This window comes from Halichoerus grypus, chromosome 1 (assembly GCF_964656455.1).
Source record: "Halichoerus grypus chromosome 1, mHalGry1.hap1.1, whole genome shotgun sequence".
In the NCBI taxonomy this organism is placed as follows: Eukaryota; Metazoa; Chordata; class Mammalia; order Carnivora; family Phocidae; genus Halichoerus; species Halichoerus grypus.
The window spans coordinates 134,987,571-135,005,936 of NC_135712.1; the positions used below are offsets into that span (position 1 = coordinate 134,987,571).

Consider the following 18,366-nt stretch of genomic DNA (forward strand, 5'->3'; position numbering starts at 1 on the left):
GATGCATATGGAGTGTTAAATTTTATACACACTACTGTTTTGAGTGTTATCTTTATGGGATTTTTCTTTCAGTATCATCTTTATTTCTTTTTTTTTTAATATCTATGAGTTTTTTGTTTTGTTTTGAATTTTATTTTATTATGTTATGTTAATCACCATACATTACATCATTAGTTTTTGATGTAGTGTTCCATAAGGAAAGTGTTTTTCATGGGGTATTTGGAGGTGGGGCAGCAGAGAGGGAGGGTAGGCCTAAGAGACGGGAAGAGGAAGGAGGCAAAAAAAAAGGCAAACATCATGGTATCCTTCCTCATGGCCACAGAAACTCCCATCTCAATCAAATGTTAGCAGGCTGTTAATGCTGGAATTCTGAGTCCCAAATGATTTTCCATATATCAAAGCTTTCAAGGAAATGCAAAGATAGGTTTCAAGTATCAATATTACAAGTATCAAGATTACATAGATTAATAGAACAGAGACTGTTAAGGCTTAATTCTTTAAGAGATGAAGATAGAGCAATAATGTAACAAATATGAGCACAAATCAACACTACATCAAAAACTAATGATGTAATGTATGGTGATTAACATAATAAAAAAAAAAGGCCATTCTAAATGTTTGGTCCATTCAATGTCATCCTCAGTTTTATACATATACATATATATATATATATATATATATATATATATATATATAATTGGACGTATTACAAAATAAAGTCTTTGGTGAGATATTTAAAAGAAAGTAAAAGATGATATAAAATATCAAGAACAAGAGGTAAGGGTGGTAACAAAATCAGAGTCTACCATTAAATGAGCAAAACATTTACCATCCAGACAATGCCCTCTGTTCAGTATGTATAGGAAATGAGATAGCAAGTTATAATAGGTCCTATATTATTGTGAGCACATTAATTATATGAAAAGTGCAGGAATAAGCATTTGCACATAAAAAGAAAATTCCATCACTGAGATTATCAAGAAGTTCACACACATAATTACATAGTACTTTTCCAGCCTTAACACAATGAAGCTTTCAGATAGGAAGAAAAATAGACCAAAGCGTATCATTATCCCCAAATCTCTAAGTGAACTTGAAATGTTTTTAAGTTTCAAGAAGTTTGTGGAGAAGGAAATATAAACTTCAGAGTAGCCCTGAAATACAATGACCAGTACATTAAAAAACGCATATAGTTGGTTGTGAATTCATTTTCTCACAGACCCTCCACCATTTTTCAGTTAGAGGCAAAACAATTAAATTCAATCACGAACTGCTTAGCAATCACTTCCATTTTTTTAAGAAATTTTATTTTTAATATGCCGAGTTCAAGGAGACACTGGAACATATTGTTTGAAAAGTCTAGTAGAAGCCTAGAAGTGCAGGGTTCAATTTTCATAATACTTTACATTTTTGTGTAGCACTGCATCAGTCAGGATATGCTAGGTTACACTGCAGTAATAAAGTCCTAAAATCTTAGTGACTTAAGTAAACAAAGACTTACTTCTTGCTCATACAACATGTTCATCTCAGTTCAGCAGGGCCTTCACTGCAAATTATCCTCACTCGGGGTCACAAGCTACCAAAGCCTCCACCATCTGAAACACTATCAGTCTCTGTGACAGAGGAAAGGAACCTAACAAATCACACACCAGCTTTAAAGTCGTTGGCCAAAACGTGACAAATCACTTCCAATCACATTTTCTTGGCCAAAGCAAATGACTTGTCATAACCTTACTTCAGGGGAGTGGAATACTGCCATCCTTCCAAGTGACTGATTAGTAAACAGATCTAATCACTATAAGCATTTTATATGTTCTATTTTAAATTGATTATTTCCTCCTTTCCCAGTTAACTTAAAGTTCCTGGAAATAAAATGCTGAATCTTATCCATATTTCCAGGCTTTGAATCTTATGCTGCACTGGGCACTCAGTAAGTGTTTGTTGAGTGAATAACAAGGACAGTCGGCAGAGTCAAATATTTCAGCATGTTTAGGACTAAGTAATATTGAAAAGAGACCTTTGGATTTGACATAAAGTTCATGCGTAACCCTTGAAAAGTGTCTCAGAAGTAAGACAAATTGAGGTGAAGAAATGAAAGAAAAGCACAGAGACTGCCCTTTCCAAAAGTTTGACAATGACTACAAGGAAAGAGTTAGGGCAGCAGCTTGAAGGAAGTTATTCTATATAGAAAGGAGAGTACAGCAGATCTGGAGGGAGAGCAGATGGAAAGAGAGAGTGAAGTTTTAAGAGAGAGGATGAGTAATTGATAAAATGTTTAAGAGGTACCAGGAGGAAGTGGATCATAAAATAGGTAAGCAGGCATTGGGACAGCAATCCTTTTGAGGTAGAGATGTATGTGAATCAGGATGGTTATAAATAAAGCTGTGACTAGTAATAAGAGAAGGAAACTTTGAAGGCGTGCTTGTCTAATGATCTTTATTTCATCTGAAAAGCATAAACCAGATAAGATTCTGAATTTAAGAGCAGGCATTGGACCAAGGATTTGAAATGCAGGACAAAATTTAGAATGGCCATTATAAGAAGGCACACACTGAGCATTAGAAGAATGAATGGCACTGAGATTGGATGTCCAGTTGGAACTGAAATTTTAAATGGCAAAAGCAAATACTCATCTCCAAAGTTAATAGAACCATCTATGTGATTTAGTGACCCAATATCATAATCCTACAAAACATCTCATTACACACCCAGGCTCAGAACTCAGGAAATGGAAGCAGATGACCCCTTTCTGACATCTAGCAAAAAGTACGATGCTTTGACTTCCTGTACAGAAAGAAAAAGGAGGGAGGGAGGGAGGGAGGGAGGAAAGAAGAAAGAAAGAAAGAAAGAAAGAAAGAAAGAAAGAAAGAAAGAAAAGAAAAGAAAAGAAAAGAAAAGAAAAGAAAAGAAAAGAAAAGAAAAGAAAAGAAAAGAAAAGAAAAGAAAAGAAAAGAAAGAAAGAAAGAAAGAAAGAAAGAAAGAAGAAAGAAAGAAAGAAAAGAAAAGAAAAGAAAAAGAAAGAAAGGAAGGAAGGAAGGAAGAAATCTGAAAACATGCTTGCTTATTTGACTTAATTTCTAGGAACAAAATAAAAATATAATTGTGGAATGTTTCTCTTAGTATGGCCATTTTAAATTTACCATCATTGGGTAATGCTAGGAGGAGGCTGGAATTGATCCAACTAACTTAAAATATATACAGAAATACTATGCAACTTCCAAGAGATTTTTCTGTCTTGCAGAATCCAATACCTCCTTAAAAATGAGCTGGTATTAGCCTTTTACAAGAAAGAATAGTAAAATAGACAGCTTTTGCATTGTGCTCAAAAATACAGCAAAAACTTCTTTGAATATTTGTAGATGCTCTGCTACTTTGGGCACATTGATGAAATTTAGTACTGGTCACAGTAATAGTGAGATCTGAAAAAATATATAATGATACTAACTATAGGACCTTTTTTTTTTAGGTTCCTCATGATTATTAACATAAAATGATAACAACGTACTTTCTGTCATTGTAAGTCAAGATTGGTATTTGCTATTTAATGTACACAAATAGTTAAAGAGAAAACAGTGTTGGTATTGAAAGAAAAAGTCAAGTCAAGAAGAAATGGAGCTGAATTTAGGGGCAAAATGATGAACTCAGCTTGAGATGACAATGGGAATACCAGTAGAAATGACAGGAAATGATGCCCTATAGAGATAGTAAATGTCTCACTGGCATGAAAACTAGTTATAAATCATATGTAAACAAATGAATGTATGATATCATTTCTATTCCTTGGCCGTATGATTTTTTTATGTGATTTGTAAAAGAGAACGAGACATATGTAGTAAAGGCAGCATAATGTTCAATGAAAAGGTATTTTTAACGGAGAGTTAAGTTCTCAAAATTGTTTATGGGATCACGTTCTTACTTGAACAGAAGGCAAAAGAAGAGCTACAAACAGCATGACACATGAGGTTGGGATTATCCTATTAAAATCACAGCCACTTGGCTAGCTCTAACAAACATCTTCTTTGGGGACATTTCCAAAGTTATCTTGGAAAGTATTCACAGTTGAACTCTGACAACTTGTTTCATTTTCTGAAAAATTTCAGGAACTAATAAAGTAAGAGCTAAATAAACCTTTACTAGACTATTGGAAGAGCATGATCTCTTTCTTTGAAACACAGGCCTGGTAATTTTCTTTTAGAGCAAGCTACGTTTACGGTTTTCCACAAAAATATGCCAAGCCATCCTCAAACTAACCTCCCAATGACTTCCAAACTACTTTAGTATGTGGACACATATTATAGTCCCATACACACACAGCCATATTCACGGAATCAGCACCATGATTCTAGTTCCAGACACAGTCAGTATTGTTCAGTGCTTGGCAGTATCCTAAAGGACATACTTTACTGTATTCACTATACACATTATGACAATCAACCAAATTTCAATAATTTATTACCATCATTTTTACTAGACTCTACTCATGCTTCCATACGAGCCAACTTCCAAAATCCAATGCTGTTTAATAACCAAAGCAATGACATGAAGTCTTAAAAATTCTTTCCAAATGAACAAATACCAATGCCCTTGTATGCCCTGTTCACTGTAGGGGGCATGAGAGGCACGTTATGTTGACATACGTTGTCTCACTGTGTGTCCCTCTGTTCATCTCACGCTTTAAGCGTTAGAAACAAAGAAATAACACTTTGACTTTAATGTTTTGACTCTTTAGTAGGAATTCATGAAATAGAAATGAATAACTGTGTATTTCTATGAGACTCTGATAATCAGGGTGATGACTCAGTTGGCACATTTCTGTTTCCATCAGGTCATAAAAATTGAGAGCCTTCTAATATTATTTGATTATGCCGCCCCTCTAGAGATCACTAGCTATTATTACCTTAAACCTTTTATTATTCTGAAACACACAATGTCAGTTATCAAAATATTGCATTTGATTTATAAAGATGAGAAAAAAAACCACTGCAGTCTTTTGCTGTTCAAAACAAAACTCATTGACATTGCATCACAAACACATTTGGGAAAGTAGTTAAGTTGCCAGGTTTCAAATTATCAAAGGGATGGAGTAAAAACAAATTCATTGAATAACACAGAATTTCCAAACTCAGCTAATGGACAAGATGATTCATTGCTCTGATGTGGCAAGACAAAATGGAAAGCCAACGACTGGGAAAGCACAAAAATGCAGAGACTGGAAACTTTCAAACTTGGGCATGGAAAGCAAGCAATTTGCTATAATCAGAATGTAATAGGCAGCATTAATTTATAGGAAGATGCCTTTTGGAGTACCAAATTAGCCTAATCAATTTAGAAACTTATTAATGGTCCTGACAATTTTCCTTAAGGACCACATCAAGGTATATAACATAACTGTTAAAGTCACTTTATCATTTGCATAAAATTAGTTTAGCTTCACATCAAATCTGAGTATGGTTATAAAACCTATCTTGGAATACATTGCAGAGCAATTTTCAAATTAAAGTTTCATTAGTACTCCCTTAATACTGTCATTTATTGATTGTTCTCATCTCCATTCCAGTCATATACTATCATTGTCCCCGGTAATTCATTCCAATGTATGATAGACTTAACAGAAGCTATCTCCCTGCATATGTGAAAAGAAAAAGAAACTATTCAGGGTAGCACAGAGAACACCAAGCTTTGAGTCAGACATGGTGAGTTCATGATCCAACTTTGCTACCTCCAAGTTACTTGGCCTTGTAAAATCACTTGAACTTTTGTTTCCTTATCTTAAAAAAATGTGATTGTGGTTAATGGTAAAACCTACCCCCCTAATTTGTGGGAAGAAACAAATGAGAAAATACAGATGTCATTTCTGTATTCTGTGAAACAGAATTTAGTATGACATAAGATTTTAGTATGTGCATTAATAGGAAAAGAAGTCTTGCTCTAAATGGACACAGAGATGTGAATCCCATCATTTGTAATGGCAACCTTTTCTACCCTGAATAGTATTTAGTTTTTCTCAAACTTTCTTATGCATGCTAAAACATCCTAATTAGGTAAACTTTTACTTTGTTAAAGGCAATCTCTTAAGGAAGAAAATTCTTTCTTCTAACTTCCTCAGATTTCTGAATGGCTCCTCTTCAACTTTTGAAAATTTAAATTAAGAAATCATGTTCTAATTTATGATCTAAAAAGAGAAAACATTTTTTAAAGTTCTGGTAACATCTCTTCAGGTTAACTTGTTATGTTTTTTTATTTATAAAGAGTCAAGGAAGTATGCATTGGCATCAGACATAATTTATGATTAATAAATAATTAAGAGTTATGCCACTAATTAATAAGGAATTTTTACAAATACAGAGTGCTCACCAAAATCCATAGGAACTGAAAAATGTACTTTGAAAGCAATTTCCTAAAGTCAAACTCTTCTTTATGAGGTACTAAAAAACTTTATTCAACCTACTAAAGCCATTAATTAACCAATAACTGAGCTGTATCCACCACAGAATGGAATTTAATTATTCATTCAACAATGTTTGGGGATACCTACTTTGTTCAAGGCACTTTCAAGCATTACAAGAGGTAGAAAGATTAATACAACATGGTCCCTGTCATAATGGAATTATTCTCTATGAGACTGTAGCTATCATTATTTAGATTATTGATGATTAGAGAGGCCTGTGAAGAGCTGTGAAGAATTGTCAAGGGAAATCCAAATTAGTTCACTGTATCCTACTTATTAATTCTAGGCAAATATGGACTTACCAGCAGCTCATACCCTCTCCTTCCTAGAAGGTATCCATTTTCTCAGGTTCCCCAAGGATCAAGCTGACTCCAGTTTTTAACTCATCAAAAAGAGTATCAGCACTAAGAATTTGTCTAAGAAAGTGGGCTCAAGCTCACTGCCATGGAACTATGGCTAAAAGTGTCATTAAAGGGAGCAAAACTTATAAAGCATTGTCTAAGGGATACATGGCTTTCCCATTCCTGTAGAAACCTTGAAATGTTTAAAGTTAAGCCAAACCAAAGGTAATCCAAAGTTAAGCATCCAGTAACTAAATTGCTCCGTACTTTGTAAGAAAGATTCCTATGAAAGTCTCTGCTACATTAACAACACAGATGTTGTTTACTGCACCATTCAATTCCCCTTTCATGAAGACTCATGGGAAAAATTCCCTCCAGTCTCAGTCCTAGGAATGATCTTTTTCTCCTGAACAACAGAGTTCTGATGGTGTCTGTGTCAATGGATCTGATTGTTGTTTAAAAACTTACGGCCCAATTTATGGACCAAGTCCTCCAAGTGGAAAAACCCTTAGAACATAGCTTGGAGCATTTCTTTACTTACCTCGCCTACTTCTAAGGAAATTTCTCTTTGTCATGTGCTTCTGAATAACAAATTGATTTTTAAATTTTTTAAGTGTAATTCAAATACAGAGAAGTACATAAATCATATGTACAACTTGATGAATTTTTACAAGTGAATTAGTTCATGTAATCAACACTCAGATCAGGAAACAAAACATTTTCAGCACCTTGCCCCCTTCTGCCCTGATAACTCTGATGTATTCATAAGTTAGCTTAATTTTGAACTTTGTGTGAATAGAATCAGGCTTTTTGGACTTTCTGGCCTTTGTTGATCAACATTACATTTGTGAGATTATTCGTATTTTAGTCTGCAATTATAGTCTATTCCTTCTCATTCTAGTCCCTTATTTTGTAAATTTAATTTAGCAATATTTCACATTGTTTTTAAAACATCTCAAACCCATTACAAAAAAGGTAAAGAAGGGACATTGTTTTCTTAAACATGATACCAGAAGCTCAGGCAACAAAAGAAAAAATGAAAAATTGCACTTTGAAAAATTTTTAATTGGCATATCAAAAAACACTGTCAACAGAGTAAAAAGGCAACCCAGAGAATGGGAAAAACTTGCAAATCCTATATCAAACAAGGGATTAATCAGAATATAGAGAGAACTTTTTTTTTTTAAGATTTATTTGAGAGAGAGAGCACGAGCAGAAGGGACAGAAAGAGAGGGAGAGAGAATCTCAAGCCGACCCTGCACTGAGCATGGACCCTGACGAGGGGCTCAATCTCATAACCCTGAGATCACGACCTGAGCCAAAGCCAAGACTTGTATGCTTAACCGACGTGCCATCCAGGCACCCTTATACAGAGAACTTTTAAAACTCACCAAGAACAACAAAACAAGCAATCTAATTGAAAAATGGGCAAAGGACTTAAAAGACATTTTTCCAAAGAAGATATACAAACGGTTAATATACAAACCACACAAAAAGATATTCAATACACTAACCATTAGGGAAATGCAAATGAAAACATACCACCTCATATCTACTACAATGGCTACCATTAAAACAATAGGAAGGAAGGAAGGAAGGAAGGAAGGAAGGACAGAAAATGAGTTTTGGCAAGGATCAGAGAAACTTGAACCCTTGTGCACTGGGAATGAAAAATGGTACAGCCACTAAGGAAAACATTATGGCAGTTCCTCAAAAAATTAAAAATAGAATTACTATATGATCCAGGAATTCTACTTCTGGGTAGCAGCCTGAAAGAAATGTTTGTACATCCATGTTCATAGCAGCATTATTCACAATAGGTATAATGTGAAGCAACCCAAGTGCCCATCAATAGATGAATGGATAAACAAAATGTAATATATACATATAATAGGACAGAAATATTCTAATATATGCTACTACCTGGATGACCCTTAAGGTCATTACGCTAAGTGAAATAAACCAGTCACAAAAAAGACAAATACTAAATGATTCCACTTGTATGAGGTACTCACAGTAGTCAAAAACTTACAGACCGAGAGTAGAATGATGGTTGTCAGGGGATAGGAGGAAAGGGCATGTGGAGTTATTGTTTAAAGGGGTAGAGTTTTAGTTTTGCAAGAAGAAGAGAGTTCTGGATATAAGTGGTGGTGATGGTTGCACAACTCTATGAATGTACTTAATGCCACTCAACTGTGCACTTAAAATTGGTTTAGATGGCAACTTTTTATGTTTTGTTTTTTATTATGATTAATTTTCTTTAAAAAGGTAAAGAATAGGGGCACCTGTGGGTGGCTCAGTCTGTTAAGCGTCGGCTTTTGGCTCAGGTCATGATCCCAGGGTCCTGGGATCGAGCCCTGCATCGGGCTCCCCTCAGCGGGAAGCCTGCTTCTCCCTCTCCCACTCTCCCTGCTTGTGCTCACTTTCTCTCTCTGTCTCTCTCTGTCAAATAAATAATAAAATCTTTTAAAAAAAGGTAAAGAATAAGTAATTAAATAATGTCAATTCACTAAGGCCAGAAAATCAACTAATACCTTTTAGAAAAAAATATAAAATATAACAATTCTAGAAGAAAATCTCTTAACTTTTCAGCTAAACCCAAGTCCAATTAACCATAATATCTTATTAGTTGATATTTCTAGTTAATTATGTGGTTGACAAAATTCTGTTTATATTGTTAAAAGTGCATTTTTATTTATTTTGTTAAATTTGTTCCTGATTTTTTCATTTTATTTTATGGCATATATAGTACAACCAGAAGGAACTGAGTTAAAAGTTGTCCTGTCCTAGCTATGTATATGTGTATTTCTTAGCCTAGTTCCTTATCTCTAATGTGAGTTTAATAGCATTTCTTTGCTCCTAAAATCTTGATCTTAAACATAAGAAGGCAATCGTACTTCATAAAAGTACTAGTTAAAAGGTAGTAGTTGTCTAGCTATTTTTTTAATACACTAAATGCTCCATGAGTCCAGGGCCTTGCTTTTCCTGTCAACATTGATATCCCCAGCATCAGTACTCTATCAGCACATAGTAACCACTCATCAAATATTTACTGACTGCATTATGTTGAAGTGAGCAGAAAATAATTAACTGCCCTGAAGTCTTTGATCTAAAAATCTGGTCAAAATTTGAACATAAATTAAGACAACGTGCTTCAGAAACATATGGAATTTCTGATCCTTTCTACATTTTCCATAATTTAGTTATGTTGGTTCTGCCATCTTTTCGTACATCCAGCACAGTATAAGAATATGAGGATGATGATTATAGTAAGGCAAAATAATGTACACCCAACCCTCCCACTCCCCACTCCAGCCCCTCAGATCCTAACACCTAGAACCTATAATGTCACCTTATTGGGAAAATAATCATTGCAAATGTGATTAAGCTAAGGAGCTTAAAATAAGAAATTATTCTGAATTACCAGGATAGACCCCAAATGCAATCACAAATGTCCTTATAAAAGAAAAGCAGTGGGAAATTCTTCTCACAGAGGAGAAGGCAATGGGAAGACAAAGGCGTGATGTGACCACAAACCAAGGAATGCCAACAGCCACCCAAGCTGCAAGAAGCTTCTCCCCTAGAGCCTCTCCCCTAGAGCCTCTCCCCTAGAGCCTCTCCCCTGGAGCCTCCTGACGGTGCACACCTTTGCTGATACATTGATTTCGGCCTGGTGATACTGATGCCAGATTTCTGACCTCCAGAATTGTGAGAGAACACATTTCAGTGTTTTAACCCACCAAGTTTGTGGCAATCTGGTGCACTAACTACAGACAACTAATATATGACAATGATTAAAAATAGCTAATATCTATGGCATATTCACGTTGTACTAGACACTATTTGAAACACTTTACGCATATCATCTTAAGTCTTCAACCTGTGAAATAAGTCACTTAGTACCACCATTTTATAGATAAGGCAGAAATGTATGGTAAGTTGACTAAACTCTCACAGCTTGTAAGGAACAGAACAAGGATTCGAACACAGGCATTCTAGTTCTTGAGTTCACATTCTTAAATGCTACATCATGTTAAATGACTATTTTGTCTCTATAACTTTAACGCCAAATTGTACGATGAATGTAAAATTTTAACTAGCTGAGAACTCAATCCAGTACCTGAAATCTTTTTTCTTTAAATTCTAGGTATTCTGGATAGATTTGGTACACTGAGACCAACTCATAAAAGTTGTTCTCAACAAAATAGTTTTTTTTTTTTAAAGATTTTTTTTTTTTAATTTATTTATTTGAGAGAGAGAGAGAATGAGAGAGAGCAAGCACATGAGAGGGGGGAGGGTCAGAGGGAGAAGCAGACTCCCTGCCGAGCAGGGAGCCCGATGCGGGACTCGATCCAGGGACTCCAGGATCATGACCTGAGCCGAAGGCAGTCGCTTAACCAACTGAGCCACCCAGGCGCCCAACAAAATAGTTTTAAAATCTAGATTTTTCAGGATGCCTTCTGGAGTTTCAAATGTATTCCTCTAAGTAAAATAAAAATAATATAGAAACATTTCATTAATTTTTCTTTCATTTCAGTTGAGAGATTGTTAAAGGAGAAACAAATCTCTAATAATTTTTAATAATAAATTATACAAACAGCAGTGATTAACTCTTTAGATATAAAAAAGGACACATTACAAGATCACAAAAAAATTTAACAGAGAAAGTCTGACCCCATGTTATGAGAAATCCTTAGTTAAATCCTCAAATGGACCTCCCTAACAGTGTACTGTATTAGTATTTGTTCTTCTCATGGTGACAGATAGGTCTACTGGGTAATCAAGATATGCCAAGATTAGTACTGTTTGCTAGAAGATGGGCTACGTAACTACACGGATGCAAAGTAAGAACTCTCCTTTACTGTAAACCTCTCACTAAAAGACCAGTTTACGAATGTTGCATGTTTGCCTGCTTTGGTACATATAATTCCAGATCAGGGAGAACTGCCCCTGTGTGTTTCAAGTAAGGCAAAAAATGAAACATATGGTTGGATGACACTGGAGACAAAGTGATAAAGTCATTAAATGGTCTAGAGTTCCCCATTGCCACTCTAAAGATTTTATTTTATTTATTTGACAAAGAGATACAGTGAGAGAGGGAACACAAGCAGGGGGAGTGGGAGAGGGAGAAGCAGGCTTCCCGCTGAGCAGGGAGCCCGACGCGGGGCTCCGCCGGGGCTCGACGCAGGGCTCGACCCCAGGACTCTGGGATCATGACCTAAGCCGAAGGCAGACACTTAACAACTGAGCCACCGAGGCGCCCCGACCCTGTTGCCACTCTAGAATGCTGTACTAGTATTCTCTACCAGTTCATCAGTAGGTTAAGGAATAAGATACTTTTTGAATCCCATGCTCAATCTGGGCAAACACTCAAAGTGGTACAGAACTATCTGGATATGATTAAAATCACATTTAAAATGGGATAAAGACTTCGTGAAGAAATTTGATTCATCTCTGCCTCTCAATATCCTTAAAGTTCTCTGTCATTGAACTTTATTTTTTAAGTTAAGGCTGGGTCAATCCAGAAAGGGGAGTTATTGCTAATTTTAGCAGGCCCTAGAATATATAAATTAACACATTTTTAATGTACTGTAATTTTTTAAATGATCTCTAATGTGTTATTCACTTGTCCGAAAGATTAATTACACTAATGAATTTCAGGCACATAACTCCGTTTGAGCTGATCTAGGTTCCCTAAGAGGCTACTGAAGTGCTTGTTTGATGTTCAGCTCACGGGCTTTATCTTATTCAAACTCTTTCTTTAGAGCACTTGTCAAAAAACTAAGGAGTCTCACCTACCTTGAGTTCTAAGCTCTTGAAACATTAAAAAAAAATTGTTCCCCCATATTAGTTTCTTCAGTTGTGATATCAATGTGACTCAGATGCTTATCGAGTTTAAATAATTTTCCAGAGATCTGGCTGTTCAAATCACCAAATAATATCAAATAAACTAATAGTCCTATTGTGCAAATATGAAACTTGAAAAAATTTGTAAAACACAGAACATATGTTCATGTGATTATAAGGTTAACCCACTTACAAGATACTCCTCATAAAGTATTTTGCAATTCAACAATTCATATTCAAAATTAGTTTCAATACTTCATTACTAAGGTTAAACATGTTAACCACTATAACAACCTCATTATCTACTTCCAAAAAATAAAACCTCTAGGCAAGTTATTACTACACTATTTTTTATATTCCTGCTAAAACCCATATATATTCAGAAATGTATTGTTTATGGTAGGCAAAATGTGATTTTTTTAAGGCTTCGAATATATCAAGAGAAAAGACACAAATTTATATTTCATGCAATGCTAAGTTACTACCAGAAAATACAATTTAACCCTAAAACAAAAGAAATCATGGGAATAACCACTAGTTTACTAGAATAGAGAAATGTAGTTTTATTTGAAAACAACAAGATACTACTCAAGTGCAATGAAACATAGTAAAGTAGCTTAACTTCTCAAAGATTCTCTATTTTCCAAAGCTGTTCCCACATCTGGGGTGTGAGTATCATTAGTATGCCAATGGATTTATATACTTTTATCTGATAATTCCATTCATGTGCAGGCAAATCAGATCTATGACTTAACATATATCACTATTCCCCAGATAAGCATAATTACAGCTTGTGAAGAAATACGACATATGCATCTTATTTGTTGTTCTTGCTCTTAGTTATAAAACCTCAAAATCTTTAGACAAGCACGAACATAAATTATCTGAAGAACTCATCACTAATGAATTTATAAAGTTGGAGATTACAAGAAAAGAGTGGAAGTCGGGTACCCAACAACCTGCATACACTTTGCAGGAAGAAATGCAACATCTTAATTAAATTTCAGATAAAATAAGGCCTCAATTGGATGTGAATCTTTTAGCTGAAGTTGTTACCAGAGATGAGACACTATGTTTTGTTGAATTGCAAACATTTTTCATTACTGAACTTTTGATGCACCTAGTAAATAGCAAATCACAGCAGGGGGTGTAATTGTTTTGAAAATACTGTTGAAAATAGAAAGGAAATTTTCAAACAAGCTGCTAGTATCTCTTAATAGAAATTCAACATCTTGTTAAGATCTGAGCATTAATTATAAGCTGGCTAAAATATAAGAGTGTCCAGGTAGACCTCAGGATAACTCTAGAGAGTCATACAAACGTGATGTTAGCACCAGGTATGTTTGATGTTATAAATCACACATTGTTAAGAGAAAGGCTAGACTATACTACTATTGATTTACAATAAAGGGGCTCAAAGAAGGAACACTGTCAAGGGAAACACCAAGACCTCAGCATTTAGCTCTCTCTAGAGATGGCAGACCAAATTACATAAATGCCACATAATTTTCATTTGTTTGAAGTCTAAGTTCGACATTTCTGTTAAACATTTTAAATAGTTGTGAAGAAATCAACCTATGATGTGGTCATTGTCGTACTAATTTTTCATGGGGTTGAGAACTCAAGTAGTACTCCCACTTTTCAAGTGAGGTTAACAAGATTGTGTAGTGGCTAAAGGATCTAATTTTGGAGTCCAGCAATCTTGGGTTCTAAAACATTAACTGGAAATTTTCCACAATTTACATGTCTAAGCCTCCTTTTTCCTTATCGACAAAATGGAGATGTAAGGATGTTGCCTTCTTGGGGATGTTATGCATTTACAGGAGCTGTAAAGCCCTTAATATGTTGCTTAGTGTGCAGTGAATGGGAAAAAAAAATGTTTGATGTCATTATTACTATTGTTCTTGTTGTTGTCAAATGACCCCAAAGGTCCTTCAGCCACTTTGTCACAGAACAAAAACAGTCCAGACATCCTATATTTTGGCCTAGTTTCCTTTTTCCTAACATAGCAAGCTCCCAGCACTTTGTTTACTGGAATCTAAGATAATACATTAACTCAAGATGTTTGCCCATTCCCCCAGTCTATGTTTTAGCTCCATGGATAGAGTGCTCAAGTTAATTTCCGAGGAACATCTGGAAGGAAATGTGAAGAAATTGCAGCAAACCCCAGACACGCTGTGCTGCATCAATCTACATAATTTGAAATGACCCATATTTGCCTTTCATGCTTACAGACCAGAGATTATAGTGACTAGATTACCCAGTACAGGGCAAAAGTGACATGAAAACCCAGAGGGAAATAAGCCTTTCCAGTTGGTTTCAGAGAACACAGTGAACCAGAATTGACTGGACATGAAAATCACTTTTAACAGACAACTAGCAAACAGCCTCAAGAGAAGAGAGAGAAATTTCCCCCATGACATCCCAAGAAAGCACCACAGGACTGTCATAAAAAAGCACTAGCTCCAGGGTCCTTAGTTACACCTACAGAACACAAAGTAGTCTTCGAAGTCAGTTCAAGATTCCAGAATTTGGGGTGCTCAAACACCCACGAACATCACATCCTTGTTACTTTAGCTGCAGCTCAAGCTAAAGCAGACAAACATCATCTACAGAAATACGTGATGCAGACAAGTGTGAACTGTAAGGGGTGACAGAGGGAATTGAGCATTTCACAAGGGGCGATACTGTATTGGGCGAGGCAGTTTTCCTCTGACCCCAATTTGCACCCACAATAAAACTTCTCCCTACATGCAAGAAGTCACAAGGTACTCTCACCCTGTGCTCTCTCTTCGAACTCAGTCCCCTGGACCAGGAAGGCAATCAGATCCCAGATCCCGGGACACTGATTTACCCTTAACCTCCCAACTCCACCCTAAATGTTAAAATTATTCCCCTGGAGGAAAGCTTCCTATAACACAGTAGCTCCCCACACTGCGCGCAAATCCTGTGCATCCTGAAGATCTTGAAAAGAAACAAAAAAAAGGAAAGAAAAAAAAAAGACGAAGAAGGGAGAAAATAAAAAGAACAGACAATCATGAAGCTGGCCCGCTGTGCTTTCTTATCCCAACAACTTCGCCAGGTTTCCCGAGGAGGGAGCGCGCCCCCCCTCCCCCCCCCACACACCCAATAGGAGACAGGCCCATCCTCGGTGGCCCAGCCCTCGACTCCAGCCAGAGCCTGGCTGACCCTGTCGCCCCCCGCCGCTGCTTCCTCTGCCCCTGGTTTCAGTCAGCGGGAGCCCCTCAAGCTCTGCGCTCCACACTCGGCCCCCACATCTACCTCACCTCTCTGCTGGGCGCTGAGCGGAAGAGGCATGGGGGCAGACTGACGGTATGGGGTACACGGGAAAGGGGGACGTCCCGGGTGTGGACACTGCAAATGCCCATTCCGTGCACCTCACCTCACCTCTCGCGGGGGCACAAGCCCAGCACCCGTGCCCAGCACCCCAGCCAACTCCGCCACCCGAACCGAAACACCCCTTTTGCGCTCAACTTACCGTGGCTGGGCTGAGCTTTCGTCGCCCCCGGCAGCTTTTCTCTCCTTCCTCCCGCCGAGCCCTTCATCCTCCTGCTGGCGGCGGCTCGGCGCCCTGGCCCTGGCATCGGGAGGAGCAGGGGCGGCCGCCCGGGCTGGCTGGCCCCGGGGGCGCACAACTGCCCGCCTGCAGCTTCGGTGGTGATAGTCACCACGAGGCGAGGCGCGAGCGGCTGCCGCGGAGAATATCCCTGAAGCAAGCGCCACGCGTGTTGTCCCTCAGGCGCGGGCTGGAGGCGGCTGTCAGCGTGCCTCTGCTTCCACCGCACCCGGTGGCGCTCCGCACGCGTCCGGAGCCCGAGCCAGCCTCAGGTGCATCCAGCTGGGGAGAGGTGCAAGCTGGCGCGGAGGGAGGGGCCGGCCCGGGGGTGCCCGGGAAAAGAAAGAAGACTGAGGAGAGAGAAAGAAACCGAGAGGCGAGGAACTAGCTTTAATGGTATGAGTGGGTCCTGGGTGTTAAGGGGAAATGCGAGGAAGGGAAATGCATCCAGAAACTAGAGGTATTACAAATGAGCTCGTTGAGCTGCTTCGGGAGGCTCAGGAAAGGGGCTTTCCTTTTGCGCTTAGGTCCTTTATCCTCCTGGGTTGCTAACTGTTATACCTGAAAACAAACCCACCTCCACCCCTCACTCACCCCCTCCCCCCCCTTTTTTTAACAGGGAACCTCCAACCTGAGTGCAGATACGAAGTGATAGAGTGAAGATCCTACAAATTCACAGGAAAGTCCCACCTCCACAAAACCCCAGTTCTCACCCCTCTTGAGGGACCCAAGTCCTACTGGGATTTTTTTCCTTCACCAGATACCTCTGTCAGTCTCCCTTCTGTTTCTCCCTAACTCCCTCTCTCCTGCCCTCTCTCTCCCTTTCCCCCTCTCCCTCCCCCCAACTATAATACCCTGGGGATGAAGACACAGCCTCTGTTGTCCTTTCTTAGGAGGTAGAGGGATGTTTCTCAAACTTTGTTGTGCACACTGATCATCTAGGGAATCTGGTTAAAGTTCAGATTCTGTTCCAATTGGTCTGGAGTAGGGCCTGAGATTCTCCCCAAGTCTAATGGTGTGGCAGAGGCTGCTGATCCAAGGACCACATTTTGAGTTGCAGAACACAAACAATATAAACTCGCTTTCTAATATCAGCTGAGCCACCAACTATTTGTAAGATGATCTGAAATAACAAGTCACTGAGACACTGTCTTTCATGGGGTTTCAGCATGCTATGGAGGCCAAATAACTTAAAAACATGAACAGAGTGCAAAGGTATAAAATGCCCCATATATATAAAATGCTGTCATTATTGTCATTAATCATTGCTCTTGATAAAATTATTAGGAATACTAATGTTGATGAAAGTATATAAAGATAACAGTAATTTGCTATATGTTCTCAAGAGAGTTCTAAAAAATAATCAGCAGTGACCACCCTGCAAACACAGGGTCATTTAGAAAGAAAATGCTAAGTAACATCCTCTAAAGCATAGTCTATTCATCCTCGCAGCCAGTTGTTGACTTTAGCAGATAATGCAGCACTGTTGATGTATGTATTATCAAGTAGTTAAATCACTTTTCAAGCTAATAGATAAAGAAAACCAGGAAGAGTAAATGCCAAGAAGAAAGAAATAAAAAGAGAAATATAGTAAATGCACTAAAAAATATGTTGTTTCAACTTAGCATGACTATGTTAGTTTGGTTTGATCCTCTCTCTCCACATGCTTTCATCTGGATTTAAACACTCATCCTATCATTTTAGTTCACCAAGTGTTAATAAGTCTTTACCATGGTAAAGACTTTGAAAGAACAATTTTACATATACCAATAAACACCTTATTAGGCAGTCTATGGTGCCACAAGAGAATACCAAATACATTAGCACAGAGGGTTTAAAAGGCAGAGAGGTCTGGAGAGACTTCACAGAAGGAAAGTCATTCTAGACCAACCTTTAAATGTGATATGATTCCATCAGGCAGAAGTAAAAAGGAAGGACACTCAAGGTGAAAGAGTAAGAGCAGAAATGTATGGGGAGTAGTGGACCCTTGGCCCAAACATACACTGCATGGAAGTAGGTGGAAGAAACAGCTTGAAAGATTGGCAGATGCTATGACTTCTACCCTGAGCAGTTTGTACCTCACTTTAAAAGTATTGAGCAGGGGACCACCATGATCAGAAATACAGCAAGAAGATTTTATAAAACAAGTTAAA

At 37.7% G+C, this 18,366-nt stretch overlaps 1 protein-coding gene across 2 annotated transcripts in view; it reads right to left on the reverse strand.

Annotated features, from left to right (window-relative positions):
* ZNF385D (zinc finger protein 385D) overlaps window positions 1–16,547 on the reverse strand; it is an 891,953-nt gene extending 875,406 nt beyond the window's left edge. The window contains exon 1 of one of the 2 annotated variants that reach the window (XM_078072288.1): window positions 16,136–16,547. In XM_078072288.1, coding sequence (XP_077928414.1) covers window positions 16,136–16,241 — 106 coding nt within the window. In that variant the 5' untranslated portion in view covers window positions 16,242–16,547. The remainder of the gene's footprint in view (window positions 1–16,135) is intronic. The other variant, XM_078072281.1, reaches the window with a different exon arrangement.
* Between the last annotated feature and the right edge of the window lie 1,819 nt (window positions 16,548–18,366).